Below are 18,720 nucleotides of genomic sequence, written 5' to 3' on the forward strand. Positions count from 1 at the left end.
ATGTGACGGTTACCATTACGATGGGTTTGGTCTAACCTAGAGTCCTTGTATATAGAGAGTTGTGTCAACTCAAATTTGGACGCCATTTTGTGTCTAAGTGTGTCGGATTAGATATACATGTACATTCGCGATATGGGGTGATATATTCTAAACCTGCTAAAAAAAATTTTACTACACATATTTAGTCTTATTATTACATACAGGTGATATTTGTTTTGTCAAAAACTCAGCTATTGCCATGAAAAAGAGCTGTGTGGTGATATTAAAAGTGGTATGGCAATGCATATTACAAGCCAACACTGCATATAAGAGCTAACATTATAAGTAAGACAAACCAATGCTGTCGTTCTCTGAATTTTAATAACTTTTAGAAAGGAGTGTGGGCATATCCAATATTTTTTAAAGGGTGCCGAGAGCAATTCCGGTGTAGGACTTCCAGCCGACATATAGTCTAACACACTTAAAACAAATTCTGTACGTGGTATTGCCATATTTCTATAGTGTACAACTTTAGTTTTATCGACATTTATATTCAATTTCCATTGTAATGATTTAACAAGCTGCAAGTCAGCTTCTGTCTCTGACATAAGGAAAACGTCATCGGCATCTAGTAAGATTGAAACGTTCATTTATTACTACACCCTTGCCCAGAACTCTGATGGATATTGCCTGATCGATTAATATGTTTCATAGCTGGCGACTTAATTAACACTTAATTTTCGACTGCGCCAAGCCGTAATTAAACAGAGAAAAAACTTTTAAAAATACCTGCAGTGTGCACGGTTCGTCTAGTCGAACAGATATGGAAAAGCACAGATAAGACGTCGTATTCACCATAACTTGTTTAATTTCCCAAAAATGTCCCAAATTTGTCTTCTGACTTTATCACTTGGAAATCTATACATCTTATATTTCCCAGATTGGTTTGAACAACCAAAAGCAGAACCAGTCATTTTGTTTGGCAATAAACAACATTCCCGTACCAAGCTGACGTTCACGCACGGTGAAGTTAGACACAAAATGGCGCCACGAAATCACGTGACCAGAAATCTCGGGTCAGCGCATGGCGCAACTCTCTTTATACAGGGACTCTAGTCTAATGCTTCAGTCACATTTGGCTCGGCGGCCGTAGGGTCTAAAAAATCTACGGCCACTAGCAATTATAGGGCGGCCGCAGTATTTCCACGGTCACACAATGTAGCAGTCACATATGTTTTTATTTTTCGGGTAGCCGCACGGGGTATTTAGAAATTGTGGAGACCGAAAACGTAGGGGTGCCGTACGGTCTTTGATTTGATGTCGCACGGTGACCTTAGGGTGTCCCTGCGGCGGCCATAGAATTTTCAAGGCAGACGCAAGGTAGCCTCAAGGTGCCCGCAAGGCGACCGCAGGGGGGCCCTAAGGCGAACGTGCGGCCAGACGGACGGTAACGAGTGGGTATATATACCAGTTCTTTTTCATATGTATAACAGCACTTACAGTTGTCATGGCTACGGCTTGTCGAATTGCTACGGCCGACCTAGAAATGAAACAAGTTATAACTCCGCGCTATAATTCCACGGCGACCCCTGCGGCCTGTAAAAGATAGCCATACGCCCTAGGGCCACCCTGAGGCCACCTCAGAAACTCTGCGGCCGCCGCACGTTTCTGTCAATTTAGGGGGGGTACGGCCGCCGTATCCTAGCCGTAGAGCAAATGTGACTGAGGAGTAACCCACGCACACGGGCTTTTGGTTGTGTCGTCGTGACGCACGCGCGGCTGTTGGAGCCACGCCCTCCGGAGAGGGTTCTTGGTTTTATATAAGCCGTTACGACTTCCGTTCCGTTCGCGAGCAGTTGCTGGAGATTTCTGTACAATAAACAACCTTTTGTTCCCAACGAAATGGCCTCTTCTTGTCGTCTTCGGCAACCGCTAAAATATGTTGAATTAACTACAGACTCGGTGACGTAATGATTTTTACATCGTCTGCTCTGAGTCTGAGACTTTACAGCTTACACGGTTATTTCGCAATACTAACGCAGGCATTGATGGACCTAATGACCTTCTTTTGGGTTGAAGTTCGTTATAAAGCAACTAATAGCATGGTGCTGCCAATGCGCAGGGCATTGTGGGTCAAAATACCTCCTGTTGTGTCCAACTTCCTTAGCTACCTGGAAAATATTTACGTGTCCTCTATAGATTCGTGCAGATCTGAGAACGATAAATTTAAGTTAATTTATATACTATATATATTAATAAACAAATTAACAGCTGAGTATATTTTATAATTTTCCACAGCACTCTGAAGGAATGAATACCTTTGGTGCCACGAATTGAATGACGATGAACCACGTGATGACAGTTTGAATCCGGAAGTGAAGCGCCGCCATCCATGTGCGTGTTTGTTCATTCTGGTTTCATAACGGAACGCTCGGTGTAGGCCATTCCTGTCATGATTACGCCATTCTTCGAGCTGAAGCAGGAACCGGACTTTTTGTCTCTGTCCATCCGCGTCCCGTATTCTCGGGCCGGAGACTTCGACATCAGCGTCGATGGACACGACTTCCATTTCTACGGCAAACCCTATTTCCTCCGGTCAGTCCTTTTAAAACCGTTAACTCTGCTTGATCGTTCGTCTCATCATACGTTTTGATAACTTTACCTCATGCATTTGCAGCCTCAACCTACCTGGCCCAGTGGTGCAAGATGGCAGAGAACGTGCGGCGTACGACACGGATTCAGGTAAGGGAGGGTTTGGTGCGTCTCATCACTGACATCAACCATCACCCAACAGGGCAGGAAGACCCTCATTCCGACAAAGCTACGAAGGGATTTCCTGATTATTAAATTCGTTTTAGAAACATCCCTTTTACAAGTTCCATCAGGTGTTCCCCACAGGTCACTTCTCGGGCCCCTGTTCCATCAGGTGTTCCCCACAGGTCACTTCTCGGGCCCCTGTTCCATCAGGTGTTCCCCACAGGTCACTTCTCGGGCGCCTGTTCCCTCAGGTATTTCTCACAGGTCAATTCTCGGTCCCGATGTTCCCTCAGGTGTTCACCAGGTGTGAATTATTGCGCCTCTGTTCCCTCAGGTGTTCCTCACAGGTCAGTTCTCGGGCCCCTCTTCCTTCAGGTGTTCCTCACAGGTCAATACTGGGTCTCCATGTTCCCCCCAGGTGTGAATTATTGGGCCCCTGTTCCCTCGGGTATTTCTCTGGGGTCAATTCTCGGTCCCCTGTTCCTTCAGGTGTTCCCCAGGTGTGAATTATTGGGCATCTGTTCCCTCAGGTGTTCCTCACATGTTAGTTTTCGTGCTCCTCTTCCCTCAAGTGTTCCCCACAGGTCAATTATTGGGCCACTGTTCCTTCCGGTGTTCCTCACAGGTCAATTCTGGGTCCCCATGTACTCTCAGGTGTGAATTATTGGGCCCCTGTTCCCTCAGGTGTTCCTCACAGGTCAGTTCTCGTGCCCCTGTTCCCTCGGGTATTTCTCAGGGGTCAATTCTCAGTCCCCATGTTCCCTCAGGTGTTCCCCAGGGGTCAGTTCTCAGGCCCCTGTTCCCTCAGGTATTTCTCAGGGGTCAATTCTCGGTCCCCATGTTCCCTCAGGTGTTCCTCAGGGGTCAGTTCTCGGGCCCCTGTTCTCTGAGGTGTTCCCACGTGTCGGTTCTCGGGCCCCTGCTTTGTAATGTTTTTACCTTTGACTTGCCACTCTGTGTCCAGTCTTAGGTGCGACAGCATGCTGATGACCGTGTCATTTACATAATCATCTCTGGTCATGATGATGATGATGATGATGATGATGATGATGATGATGATGATGATGATGATTTCACTCTGTAGAATGATTTACGTCAGATCATTTGGTGTTCTTTTAATAGGATGAAACTTGATGTTGATAAATGTAAATTGATGAGCCTCACCTGTTCTAGAAACCCACCCAAACCAGCTTACACGATCGGTTCTCAAACTCTCGAAATCATGGACAATTACAAATATCTGGGCTTGTCCATTTCCAGGAATCTCACCTGGAAGCTTCATGTCGATACAGTTGTCTCGAAATCAACCAGAATGACTGGGTTTATGAGGACTTGTTAATTGTGAAGATGCCCACACGCTCATGAAGCTTTACTGTGATCTCGTTAGACCCATCCAGGAGTACGCTGAACCCCGTTTGGTGCCCGAGTATTCTCTTCCAGAAATCCTGTCTGGAGGGAGGCCGGAGGAGATTATCCCTATCCTTCCTTGGTCTCCCGAGGAGATGTATACCGGGTCATGGTGATGACAATATTGATTTATTTACCCGATCCTGTCTCGGTCTACCTTGGCGATGTATACCGGGTCATGGTGATGACAATATTGATTATTTACCCGATCCTGTCTCGGTCTACCTTGGCGATGTATACCGGGTCATGGTGATGACAATATTGATTATTTACCCGATCCTTCCTTGGTCTACCTTGGCGATGTATACTGGGTCATGGTGATGACAATATTGATTATTTACCCGATCCTGTCTAGGTCTCCCTTTGCGATGTATACCGGGTCATGGTGATGACAATATTGATTATTTACCCGATCCTGTCTAGGGCTCCCTTTGCGATGTATACCGGGTCATGGTGATGACAATATTGATTATTTACCCGATCCTGTCTAGGTCTCCCTTTGCGATGTATACCGGGTCATGGTGATGACAATATTGATTATTTACCCGATCCTTCCTTGGTCTACCTTGGCGATGTATACTGGGTCATGGTGATGACAATATTGATTATTTACCCGATCCTTCCTCGGTCTACCTTGGCGATGTATACCGGGTCATGATGATGACAATATTGATTATTTACCCGATCCTGTCTCGGTCTACCTTGGCGATGTATAACGGGTCATGGTGATGACAATATTGATTATTTACCCGATCCTGTCTAGGTCTCCCTTTGCCATGTATACCGGGTCATGGGGATGACAATATTGATTATTTACCCGATCCTGTCTAGGTCTCCCTTTGCGATGTATACCGGGTCATGGTGATGACAATATTGATTATTTACCCGATCCTGTCTAGGTCTCCCTTTGCGATGTATACCGGGTCATGGTGATGACAATATTGATTATTTACCCGATCCTGTCTAGGTCTCCCTTTGCGATGCATACCGGGTCATGGTGATGACAATATTGACGATTCCCTCAGTTGCTCCCAGCTCTTTTTGTCATTCTTGAAGAACAGGTTTAAATATTTGTCTGTTATTTTTGTCCTAGAATGTTTGTATGACAGATTTGATGTTCCATTTTAATTTTTTTTTTTTTTTGGGTTCATACAGGTGTCCATAAAGTTACATTTATTCATCACTGCTCGACAACAAAGGCTTTATATTGATTTTACAAAGGGTTTATAAAAATTCCCTCGTCTGTGGGATACTCTTCCCACCGATTTTGTGGACAGTTTTATCTTTGGTCTAAACTTTTTACGCCTCTGCTGACAGTCACCGGAGGCATCATGTTTTCGGGTTGTACGTCTGTACGTCCATATGGGCTAAACCTCGTTTTTCTCTGCAATCATATGTCTGATTGAGACGAAACTTTCAGGGTTGGAGAGACAGACCAATATGCCACCCATGCAGAATGTTTTTATGATAATTGTGACATCATAGGTCACGTGGTATGGTAGCCATCTTGGATTAAAAGCAAATAATTAAAACAAATTCTCGGAAACTGCTGAATGGAAAAATTTAAACTTGGCACATTGTCAAGTACTCCCAATGGGGAACAAAAGCATGATAATGATGACATAGGTGAAGTGGTATACCAGCCAAAAATGTTTTAATCGAATTCCTCATCCTAAAAATCTGAAATTGCATGCACATGATCTATCACCTATATGATCTATGACTCATTTATGTCATCGTCGGTTACATAGTTTGGCAGCCATATTGGATTGAAGGAAAATATTAAATAATTATATCTCTGAAACCGCTCACCCTATCGATGCGAAATTTTACAAATATCATCTAACATGATGTCAAGGTAGACCATGTTAACGTTCTAACGTTGCGTATAGTTTGAAAATGATGTCATAGGTCACGTGGTTTGGCAGCCTTCTTGGATAGAAAAACGAACCTTAACCGAGCAACACGAAACTTCACAAACGTGATCCCCTACCCATACATATGCAGAGTGATGGCATCTACCCATTGTGGGACTGCTAAGGCATATAGGCGACACAGTCGCATTGTTCTAGTTTTTGTCCCCCGTCGCACCGCGGAGCGAAAGGGGGACTATGGTTTTCCCCTCCATGTGTGCGTGCGTGCGTGCAAAAAAAAAGAAAAAAAAAAACCTTTAGAGGCCATTTTCCCCCACAAGCGGGGGTTGACCTTTTTCGGGGACCGTGGTTGTTGTTGTTTTTTGGTCCCCTTTTTGAAGCAATGTTTTACGGCCGGATGCCCTTCCTGCCACCAACCCTGTTTGTCGCCTTTTTACGACACACAGGGAATTACCAGTGAACTGGTACTCAATTAGCCGACCTCGGAAGGATGACAGGCTGAGTCAACCCCCCTGGCGTTAATTCAGCGATCGACCGGGATTCGAACCCAGGATCCTAGGATCCTAAGCTGGCACCCTAGCCGCTAGCCCAACACCAGGGATCACACGTGCGTGCATAAACGAAGGACAGAATTCTAATTTGGTGTGTGGGTGCAACCCACGTCAAAATCCAAGATGGCCGCCGCCATGTATGTCTGACGCCATGTATGTCTGAACCTTGTGAGCGGAATATCTTGGAAAGATAACCAAAGTACCAACTTCTAATCTGGTGTGTGGGTGTATCTAGGCATAAGGAAGAACGCTCTTGAAAATTGGGTCGCCACGTCAAAATCCAAGATGGCCGCCTTGCGTCTTCCACTTTGTCAACACACATCACTTCACCGACGGGGGACCTAGGCGTAACGCTTGTTTTTATTAATAACCTTAACAAGCATTGGTTGTTGCCAGATGTAAACGATCCCTCGACATAACTTTCCCAATTTGTACGTCTGAATGTAATTTCCAAGCTTTCTCCTTTTTTCATATACTTGTGCAAATTTTACATTTTTTACCTTGTATTTAATGTGTAATTTCTTTTTTGTTTGTCTAGCACCAGGAGAGCTATTCTCGTGATTCGATTCACGTTTTAGCAACCCTACAGGGGTGCAATGTACATCTTTATGTACCTGCAAAATAATAAATGAAATGAAACTAAAATCCCTTGTTACGCTTAAACAGTGATTCTCCGTTGATTGTGTTGCTGTCGTAAAATATATAAATGGAGACAAATCCAAGAAAAACAGTCAATTATTTGATTATTTATATATTTTGGTGGTGATTCGAGCATGGAACGGGACAATCCGCTAGCAAGATAACTCTGATACTGATATGGATCACACCGTCAGGGATTACAACACAGCTTAAGATTTGTGAACAGATTCCTAACGTACAACTCCCAAACGGTATGTTCCGGTGAGTCTACTTTGTGTTATTTGATGTAGCTCTTGTTATTATATGTAGCAAAGGCTGTTTTAATTAATCTCAAATCAGGATACGGCTTTGTAGTTTTGACTGTGTGGTGTTTGTTGATTATACCAAGCCTGTATTATGCAACCGCCCTGTTACGTCTTTATCCCAGGATTGTTTTGATAGATTCAGCCAAATTGTTGAGAGATTGTTAATCTCTGTAACTCGTCGATAAAACTGACATAATTGTGTGAAGTTCTCGGTTGAGATTTATTTAGCCAAGATGAAAGCACTCATCAGATTCTGATATTTTCAGGTTATCATTGACTGAAGCTGTCACTCTGTTTAATAACGCGTGTCCCGTCCTTGTCACAGGAACTTTGCATCTGAAACTGCCCAAAGCAACTCCTGGGGAGCACTTTAAAGGGTTGGACATGCTGACTGCCCTGTTGGCTCCTCGAGGGACGCGTCACATCCCATCTTTGCCCGAGGAGATCGGAGGAGGTCTTTACTTATTTGCACTACTTGTCCCAAAATTAAAATCTTCACATTCTGATATGTTGGGCCACTGTGGCCTTTTGTGGTTGCCTGAATATGTCGTGACGTCACTTCCACAAATTCTTGCTTCATTTTCACTGCAATAATCTCTCTTCTTTCAAAGTTTCATTTCTAAACCTACTTGATTTCATACTCACAAAGTTGTAAGAACCACAGCGTGGAAAATGCACAAACACAACCAACGCTTTTTTCATCACAAACTATGTAAAGCTCACGAAGTCCATCCAAGTATTGTTTTTTTCATCGGTGGAACATCTGATATGTTGAAATTACAGTGCAAAGCATATGCATTTCATGCTTTATCATGTTAAACGAGATTTCACAAGATCACATGGAGGTACGCATACTTTCCTCAAAACTGTCATCCCGGTGTTTCACAGGCAGGGTGATTTTATTTATTCTTACGCAGCCTGTGGAGCTTGGTGTTGGCTTAGCAGTTAGGGTGCCGGCTTGGGATCCTCGGATCCTGGGTTCGAATCCCGGTCGATCGCTGAATTAACACCAAGGGGGTTGTCAGCCTGTCATCCTTCCGAGGTTGGCAAATTGAGTACTCGTTCACTTGTAATTCCCCGTGTGTCGCAAGAGGCAACTAACAGGGTTGTTGGCAGGAAGGGCATCCGGCCATAAAACATTGCTTCAAAAAGGGGACCACGGTGCCCGAAAAAGGCCAACCCCTGCTCTGCGGGGAAAAATGTCCTCAAGGTGGTTCTTCTTTTTCTTCTTTACGCAGCCTGTGGCTCATTGGCTGCATCATTTTCTGGGGGCGCGGCTGTGCCGTTAATACAATGCCCCCTTACCAGCTAGCTGGTAACCATGTTGCTGGCCCTGGGAAGGATGACGTGCTGAGTTGACCCTGGGCTTTTAAGCAACACCAGGCGTACAGGCCATGTGATTCATCAATGTGTGTGCTGTCCTTCGGATGGATGTTAAACTGGGTGCACCGTCTGCCGACATTAGTTGGTGGACGTTAAAGATTCCATGGTGTCCTTCGTGAAGTTTAGGCGAGCTATCGTGGGCACCCTGAACGAATTACAAATTCCTGTCATAACAAGCAGAGGGAATTGCATCAGTTGCGTAGCCAATGATGCAACGCCGCAGCCTTGTGCTGCATACGAACAAAGATGTCAAACGAGCCACAAATAATTCTTTGTTTCGTCAAATAATTTGATACCTCACTGTTTGATATTTATCCCCACACTTTTATTTAAAAAATGGGGGGATATTGTAATCGGCTCTGTCTGTCCCACAATCTCCTCCTAAACGATTGTGCAGAAATTCACTAAACTTGGTAGTTATGATCTGCACATGACAAAAAGTGTGAGAGTGTTATCATTATGGCCCCGTCTCTTGGCGTAGGGTCAAAAGGTCAATTGCCAAAAAATATCATTTTGGGCACATTTTTGAACATTTTAAAAAATGAAACGGTATATGCAATCAACATTTGAGAATATGTGGAATATTTAACGGAGTTTTTGGATTTAACTTGCAGTTCATGCTCCAAGGGGGTGGAGACTTGGGTTCATAGGGGTCAAAACGGAGGAAAGTCTTTAACTCAAATTTGTTATTGTCACTCCTGGTGGAACATTTTGCCATCTTTCGACTTTGCTTTTGGTGGGAAGCATGGGGATTTGCGATGGTGCGCCATCAACTTCAATCTGGTTGAATGGTCTGTTGCGACTTTGAAAGGTCAGAAAAATAAATTGCTTGTCTGCAACAAAGGTGTATTCATTCAGGTAACATCTTCCTGTGTTTGAAGTGGATGACTATATTTGATGGATTTCAATCATCCGTTCATGTTCACACGCATGAAACATGCCTCTCTGTTCCTCGCCAGACATAGAAGAAGGTGCAGAATCTGAGGACGAATTTGACTGGCAGGTAAATAATAAATATGGTTTGATCTTTCTGCTACATTTGATGTTTTGAGATATGGATGAGGCCACCTTTGAAGTGACAGAGCACTTTGTTTGACATTGTTTGTCTACTGACATTCAACCTGCTGGTGTGTGTAGTGGAAGCAGGAACTCTACAATGAGCACGAAAAGGATGAGCTTTGTCTTCCTGGGTGTGGCTATGGCTTTGGAAACCTTAGAAGCGGAGTGTTTACTCGACTTCAGGTGGGCTTTCCACGGCCATTGCTTGCAAGCTTTCCTTTGTATTCTGTAGCAACAGGCGAAATAATACTATTCCTGTGAATAGGTATTTCATGTATATGCATCCATTTTAAATGGTGCTTTTCACGTTTTGAACTTGATTGCATTGAACACAGGGCTGGCAGGATGGCCTAGAGGTACACACACTCACCTCAACTGTCTAGGCTGGGTTTAAATCCCGACCCATCTATAAACTGTCGTCCCGGTGTTTCACAGACAGGGCGATTCATCAATGTGTGTGCCGTCCGTTGGATGGACGTTAAACCATGCGTCCCGTCTGCTGGCATTAGGTGTTGGACATTAAAGATCAAATGGTGTTCTTCATGAAGAGTGGGCGAGATATTGCCAACACCCTGAACAAATTACAAATTCATGCGGTAACTAGTGTTGGGAAGGCAATGGTAAACCACCCAGTATAACCCTTACTAAGAAACTTGGATAGCTCCGAGTTCGGCCAAAGCACGTTTAAATATGTTGAATGACGTTTAAAGGTTTCAAGAAAAATAATTGTCCGTGTTCGTTTTCTTTTCACCCAGGATGAACTGAGCGAAGTTGCAGATGTAAAAGACCCAGACCGGACCTTTGTTTTAGAGCGGCGTCATGCAAGGCTACAGGCAGAGGATGCCAAGTTTGATTCTGATCATTACCTGTAAGTGTACTGTGCAAGCTTTTGGTGGATTTTGTGCTGCATTTGTGCAAAATATTATTGTGATGTTATATCTTTGTTCCCCTTCTTTTGCTATCCCTGCAGTGCTGATCTTTTTGAATGCAGCTCATTCCCTGACTTGATGCTCTATGAGCCATGGTGGAAATTGTCCAGAAAGTCTCAGCTGCTTGGTTTGGAAGAGGATGAGAAACTGAGTAAGTTCCCATGTTATCCTCATTCCCTGGCGATGCTACGTAACACCGGCAATTATTGTCCTTTTTTTATGGTCGCGGATCATCGAAGAGTGATGTTGAGGTTCCTATAAATGTGGCCACAGCCAGCCTGTCAGGCAGATGTTACTTTAATAATAATAATAATAATGCATTTATTTTATATAGCGCTTTTCAGGAAGCCCAAAGACGCTTGGTGTACTTTATAGGTTTTCTTCTTAATCTCTCAAACCGTAGTCCCATTTGGAGAAGAAGAGAAGGAGGCCATGTTGAAGCTGCCACGACGAAAGCCCTGTCTTTTAGGGCAGGCTCGCCAGGAAGCTTTGCTTGGAATGGTGGACATCCTACTGGCATATGCATATGATGCACGAACCACAGAGGGAGAACCCACGGTAAGGGTGACTTATGGAATGCTGCTGATGCCTTTGTGCATGTATTTAGCATTTTTTGTACGTTCATCCTTTTTATTTCTGAAGTATTGGCGATGGAATAGTGGAATTCTTCTTCTTCTTCTATGCCCCCTTTTCTTAATTTATCAGTATTCCTGAGGGCTTTTATGTTAATTGTCAAGTCACACGTGCCGTGCTGCCTTGCAGGTAGAGTCCCCATGGACTATCCGAAAACTCAGCGGTACGCTTTGCTGGTTTGAGGTATTGTCACATTTGAAGTCGAAATACCTCATTTATATATTCCCTCTGTTGCATCACTTTGTAGTTAAGTTTGTAAAACTTTGTTGTTGTTTAACACAGAAATTTCCTGCAACTGTTATTGCGCGATATTTTGTAGTTCATTTATTTATTTATTTTGTCCTCCCGACCATTTGTTGGCAGACTTTTCATAGTCTGCATGAAGTCCTTGTGTGCTTTGTACGCCGAGTGGTTTGCTACCCCTTGTTTCGCCGCTTTGACCTGGCACTCCAAGCTGTAGCAGATGCAGCCGACATCCTCAAACTAGGTAAGTACAGTATTCTTGAAATATGGTCGACACTGGAAGTACGGAGATCTCATTTGAACCTTGTTTTGGGCAAAATTATGAATGAGTTTGGTTTATGGTTTGCCTTTCATGGTAATATCATTAAGCCCTGTTGTTTTCTTTCAACAATGAGAATGGCTCAGATCATCATGGTGTTCTGTTTGTGGAGATGAGACGCATGAAATAAAGTAAAGATTGTAATGTCATTGTTGTTGGTAACCTAATGGTGAAGATTCTGTACTGCCACACAAGAAGTAAATCATTGTAATGTCAGTTGTTGGTAACCTAATGGTGAAGATTCTGTACTGCCACACAAGAGGTTACGAGTTCAAATATGTTTGAAAGTGGCAGTTTTAAGGATTCTTCCTCGATTTCGACTTCGGCGACCAGTAACAGATGACAACTTCTTCTTTGACGATATTATTCGACGACTTCCTCCTCTTCGACGTTTATCCAAGTTCATGTTGTTAATGTGTTCATACAGCTGATTCTGGAATTGTTCTCGGTGTCACTACTTGCGACACTAGCAGGGAGGTTGGTCCAATCGGGTATGGAACGTATATGTTTAAATAAATGGGAATAATTGTTGTTGTGAGCTTCAGGAAACCGATAAGCCTTCAAAGGTGAATTACCATGTCACTATAGGACCGGCTGTAAAATCCCAGCTGTCTCGTCAATTATCTTCACGAAGGAGGAAGTCTGGCTACCCTCCTGGTCGAGCTTACATATCATGCCAGTTGACAATGTGGTTCACTCTTAATACATACAGGACACCTGGGACCTCTGCAAAGGAAGAAAAATGCCCTGAAAAGTCGAAATAAAAAAATACAAAAGATGCACACAAGGAAATCCAGACACAGGAGAAAGCCACTGACCCATGTCTGTGGGATATTCATTCTATCCAACTGGTCAATATTACCGTTCTACCTTCTATTTCAATTGTATGTGGTTGTTTTATAATTTAGAACTCTCCTTAGTGGCTGATTTTCCTTTACATCAATCATAGTGGCACCTATGCTACAAACGTACATTTAATGTTGAACTCGAAAATCACGAGGTGACTAAGAGTGCAGACAGACTATTTTTACAGGATGTATACAAAAGATGGTGTGCTTGTTAGGGTACCACATGCCTTTCAGTCTGCGGAACACTATTGTTTTAAAGACTATTCTTATTTATTTTTATGCCGTTTTTTGACTTCTTTTTTTTTTCTTCTTTGAAATTCATTTTCTCTGCAACCGTTGGTCCAATTGACACAAAGTTTTCACCATAGCAGCGTCTCCTGTATAATTTTTTGATGCTAATTATGATGTCATTGGTCACGTGGTATGGGCACCATCTTAAAAAAAAAATACTTTTCACCTCTATCTCCAAAACCGCTCCATGGAAAAAATTGAAACTTGGCACATTGTCAAGAACTCCCCATGGGGAATAAAATATAGACTTGGCATTTAATATGGAATATTTTTTTTGTGGGGGTGAACTTACTTTTCAAGATGACTTAGAACCAAAAGTTCATTGGAATTATGTTGAAATTATTCTAGATTTTGTTAATGTGACCTTTAAAAGAAACAAAAACCACATTTGACATTTCGAAGCAAATAAATTGATCCTTGAAAGTGATGTAAACTGATATCGAACTCTATTCACGGACAGTACTGTGTTAAACTTCTGTACATTTTCCAGAAGTATCTCTTTATTTTGCACATTAGCCAATTTTTTTTTCAACAAAAACAAAAGCTAAATTATGACTGGGATTACGGACAGTAAAATTACAGTTCAGTACTTCGTGTAACCCCCACGAGCATTCAGGAGAGCATGTACACGTCGAGGCATGCTGTTCACGAGATTTGCTAAGGTTTGGACAGGAATCGCTTGCCATGCAGTGACAATAGTCTGCTGCAATTCACGCACAGAGGTCGGCTGCTGGTCCAAGTGGTCGATTTGACACGTTAATTCTGCCCACAAGTTCTCTATCGGATTCATATCCGGGGACATGGCAGGCCACTCCATATGCTCCACACCACGGTCAGCAAGAAAGTGTTGGTTCATGCAAGCACAATGAGGCCGTGCATTGCTTTTTTTTTCTTCTTTGAAATTCATTTTCTCTGCAACCGTTGGTCCAATTGACACAAAGTTTTCACCATAGCAGCGTCTCCTGAATAATTTTTTGATGCTAATTATGATGTCATTGGTCACGTGGTATGGGCACCATCTTTAAAAAAAAAACTTTTCACCTCTATCTCCAAAACCGCTCCATGGAAAAAATTGAAACTTGGCACATTGTCAAGAACTCCCCATGGGGAATAAAATATAGACGGCATTTAATATGGAATATTTTTTTTGTGGGGTTGAACTTACTTTTCAAGATGACTTAGAACCAAAAGTTCATTGGAATGATGTTGAAATTATTCTAGATTTTGTTAATGTGACCTTTAAAAGAAACAAAAACCACATTTGACATTTCGAAGCAAATAAATTGATCCTTGAAAGTGATGTAAACTGATATCGAACTCAATTCATGGACAGTACTGTGTTAAACTTCTGTACATTTTCCAGAAGTATCTCTTTATTTTTCACATTAGCCAATTTTTTTTTCAACAAAAACAAAAGCTAAATTATGACTGGGATTACGGACAGTAAAATTACAGTTCAGTACTTCGTGTAACCCCCACGAGCATTCAGGAGAGCACGTACACGTCGAGGCATGCTGTTCACGAGATTTGCTAAGGTTTGGACAGGAATCGCTTGCCATGCAGTGACAATAGTCTGCTGCAATTCACGCACAGAGGTCGGCTGCTGGTCCAAGTGGTCGATTTGACGCGTTAATTCTGCCCACAAGTTCTCTATCGGATTCATATCCGGGGACATGGCAGGCCACTCCATATCATCTCTACACCACGGTCAGCAAGAAAGTGTTGGATCATGCAAGCACGATGAGGCCGTGCATTGTCATCTTAGAAGACAAAGTTTCCTCGAAAGTGTTACGGATCCCGGATTTAGAGGAGTTACTATTCATGTCATTGCTTATTAATGTTTATTCTATTAAAGGTTGTTGTGGTTAAAGGGTTAGAGAGGCTCCGGATAACAGGAGACCGGAAACGGGATAGTGAACCGGAAGAAGAAAAAGACACGAGGTCCGGGAGAAGCGGCGATCTTCTTCTTCCTCGCCCAGCTCCGACGCGAGCGGTGTCGATATTGAGCAGCGTGGGGGACGCTGCGTTTGAAAGCCCGTCTGGCGAAAGGAGTTACCTGCGCGGGGTAATTACCGATTACACGTCAAGTTGCCGTGGGTTCGTGCACGGAACCAAGCGTCCGGCACAGTTCGCCTCAACGTCTACAAGGACACGTACGGGTCGCACCTTGGGCCTCGCGCGCTTTGCAAGCCGCGCTTTGCTTTGCCCGCTTTGCTTTGCAAGGAGGTGTGCGCTGCAGCAGCTGTTCCCGGTACGCGACGTGCACGTTTGGAACACGTCAGCCAGGGGTTCGTTCAACCGCCCGTGTGCGGAGAAGTCGACCTTCACCTTGGTCTGGAGGGGCCCAGAGACATTGTGAGGGAAAGTGACCATTGAGGGGTCATGAGTGGGGAAAGGGGGGGAATATATGAGATGGCCATCTTAGTAAGATTGTTGATGGATTGTTGATTGCTGATGATGGATGGAGAATATATTATTAAGTAATCCGGATCCTTGGTGTGGGGTTTCTTATTGACTTGAATTATTGTGTCTTTCATATTGATTGCGCTACGAAAGCGTATAAATCAGAGATCTTTCTGGCGGGGTCCTCCCACGGTCTGGGGGTCACCAAGACCAGGTAGTTACCGGGAGGACCACGTAACAAAAGGCTGCACGAGCAAATGGAAGCAATGTTTCTTCCAGAATGACCCTGTACTTGAACTGGTTCAGGTTTCCATTCAGAACAACCAGGTCAGTTTTGCCCCCTGCATGAAAAGCAGCCCAAACGGTCACCCCACCACCTCCAGCTTGGACTCTTGGCACTATAGAATCTTCGTTGTGGGCTTCATGCACTTGTCTGCGCACTCGGGCGGGCCATCTTGACGATAGACCATAAATCTAGACTCGTCACTGAAGGTCACGTGATTCCAGTGTCCTGGCTGCCATTGACGGTGCTCTCTGGCCCACTGCAATCGGCGCTGGCTGTTTTGTCTGGTCAGGCGTGGCTTTCTCAGGGGACGCCTGGCACGATAGCCTGCTTGAACCAGTCGTTGGTTGACTAGCCTTCTGGATACAGGCACATTTGTCAGTTGCTGCCACTCAGCCCTAAGCCGATTAGCTGACTTGGTACGGCCATTGCAGACTAACCGGTGCAGCTGGCGATCATCTCTCCTTGTGGTTCTGCGTGGATGTATTGGCCTCGGTTTTGGAGTAGGGACACCCCTCTGAGCATTTCGTTTCAGGATCTTTGACACCTGACCTTGAGTGATGCCATACTGCCGAGCAATAGCACGCTGTTTCATGCCGGAATTTCGTAAAGCCACCACTCCATGACAAACAGCATTGTCAAGTTGACAGACCATCTTTTTATTTATTTATTATTATTATTATTATTATTATTATTATTATTATTATTATTATTACTAGGGCATGCCCGTACTATATATATATCTAAAATTATATCCCCCCCCTCTATTTACATGAAATGGTTTGGTCCAAAGCGAACGGCTTGCGAGTACGGTGACAATCCCCCCCCTCTATTTACATGAAATGGTTTGGTCCATTCGCAAAGCCAAAGCGAACGGCAGTTACGAATCGCAGTTACGATGAATCGCAAAGTAGTTTTAATTAGTTTTAAAACATAGTTTAACGCCAACATAGTTTGCCAACGTGAAATAAATGAATACGCTCTCAAATGTGCCGTCCGAGGCAGAGTGTGTTCGCCACGTTCGGCACACGCGATAGCTCGCTGCTCTCTGATTGGTTGAATCGTTTTTTGGACATAGCTCGGTAAGTAATTGTCCGATTAATATGAAACCTTGAAAAGGCACATCCTCGGGTCCCCAGCAATATACCTGGCAAGTTTAAAGTATATCGGACCCGTGGTTGTCGAGAAACAGCGGTCACAGACAAACAAACAAACAAACAAACAAACACACATACAGAGATTACTGGAATTATAGATAGATACAGAGTCGAGGCTCGTGAAAGAGCTAACATTTATCAAACAAACAAATCAAACAAACAAGCAAACAAAGTATATAAAAAGGGGAGCGGTCGACAAGATGGGGAGAGAAGGGGAGGAAGCACACAAACACAACATTTGAGAGCAGGGACATCGGGAGATGTTTTTGGAGGGAGAGGGCCTGGGGGAGGCAGGATAGGTATAAAACGCAAGGACACAAAGGACTTCCAGGAAAGGAGTCAAAAATCACCTCAAAAAAGTGGATTTGGGGTGAAATTAGCGGGGGTAGAAAAGATCAAGGTTTTGGATTGGGGAAGATAAGAGATGGTGGTGAACAGCCGTTTTAAAGACCTGGAGGGAGGAGTGGGATTGAAGAGAGTGAGGGAGTTTGTTCCAGAGGCGGGAGAAAAGAGGAATGAAGGAGTGAAGGTGAGCAGAGAGTCTTGATTTTGGCAGTTTAACCATAAGAGGGTTGCAGGCAGATCTTGTGCGACCTGCAGGAATATTTGGGGGACAGAGCCCAGAGAGAGCTGGGGGAGCAAGGCCGGAGAGGAGTCGGTAGAAGACGGAAAGTCCACCAACCTGCCTGCGGTGATTAAGTGAAAGGCCCTCGGAGATAGCGTAATCGCGGGAGATTCCAATGATTCTGAACGCTTTGGTTTCAACAGCGTGAAGACGAGCTAGGTGTGAGGCAGGAGCACCAGGCCAGAGGGGAGAGCAGTACTCCATTGAGCTGCGGATGAAAGCCTTGTATGTGGTGAGGAGCTCAGTTGTGCCAAGGAAGGACTTCGCACGACGGAGGATGCCCAGTCGGCGACTGGCTTTGGAGGCCAGCTTGGAAATGTGGTTTTCCCAGGAAAGATCATGGCAGATAGTGAGACCCAAAAGCTTGAGTGACAGAACTTATTGGAGAGGATTATTCAGAAAGTAGATGGGAGGGTTGTCCAGTCGGTCTTTTCGGAGAGACATCGTAAGAGTGTGAGATTTGTCAGGATTGAAAGACATGTTCCACTTGTTTGCCCAGTCTGTGATTTTGTCCAGGTCTGCAGAGACTGAGGAGGCTGCGGACTGCCGATCTGAGGGATGAGGAATGGAGTGGCAGAGAGTGGAGTCATCAGCAAAGAGATAGAGAGGATTTTCAAGAGAGTCAGAGAGATCATTGGTGAAGACCAGAAAAAGCACAGGGCCCAGAACACTGCCTTGGGGAACTCCAGCCTGAACAGGAAGAGGAGATGAGAGAAACCCATTCAGGGCCACACGTTGACGATGACTAGAGAGGAAGTCCGCCAGCCATGCGTGGAGATTTCCATGGATACCAAAGGAGGAGAGTTTGGTGAGCAGAGCGGGGTGCCAGACCGTATCGAAGGCACGTGATATGTCGAGGGAGACAGCTCTAATTTCCTGTTTGGCATTGAGGACCTCCATCCATTGTTGAGACAGAAGAAGCAGCATGTCCAGAGTAGAGTGACCTGGTCTGAAACCAAATTGATGATCAGAGATCAAGCCATTGGAGAAGAGGAAAGATTTCATATCCGAAGCAATGATGGATTCCATGACTTT

The 18,720-nt window shown here is 44.2% G+C and overlaps 1 protein-coding gene across 1 annotated transcript in view; it reads left to right on the forward strand.

The window, feature by feature from the left end:
• Positions 1-1,833: 1,833 nt before the first annotated feature.
• The window catches only part of SHQ1 (SHQ1, H/ACA ribonucleoprotein assembly factor), a 43,035-nt gene continuing 26,148 nt past the window's right edge, over positions 1,834-18,720 (forward strand). The window contains exons 1-11 of the mRNA XM_068100556.2: positions 1,834-1,941; positions 2,278-2,574; positions 2,657-2,721; positions 7,838-7,966; positions 9,855-9,898; positions 10,033-10,137; positions 10,710-10,822; positions 10,925-11,034; positions 11,287-11,441; positions 11,646-11,699; positions 11,880-12,003. Of these exons, the coding sequence (XP_067956657.2) occupies positions 2,432-2,574; positions 2,657-2,721; positions 7,838-7,966; positions 9,855-9,898; positions 10,033-10,137; positions 10,710-10,822; positions 10,925-11,034; positions 11,287-11,441; positions 11,646-11,699; positions 11,880-12,003 (1,042 nt within the window). The 5' untranslated portion in view covers positions 1,834-1,941; positions 2,278-2,431. The remainder of the gene's footprint in view (positions 1,942-2,277; positions 2,575-2,656; positions 2,722-7,837; positions 7,967-9,854; positions 9,899-10,032; positions 10,138-10,709; positions 10,823-10,924; positions 11,035-11,286; positions 11,442-11,645; positions 11,700-11,879; positions 12,004-18,720) is intronic.

Source organism: Myxine glutinosa, chromosome 12, assembly GCF_964187855.1.
Source record: "Myxine glutinosa chromosome 12, kmMyxGlut1.1, whole genome shotgun sequence".
Lineage (NCBI taxonomy): Eukaryota > Metazoa > Chordata > Myxini > Myxiniformes > Myxinidae > Myxine > Myxine glutinosa.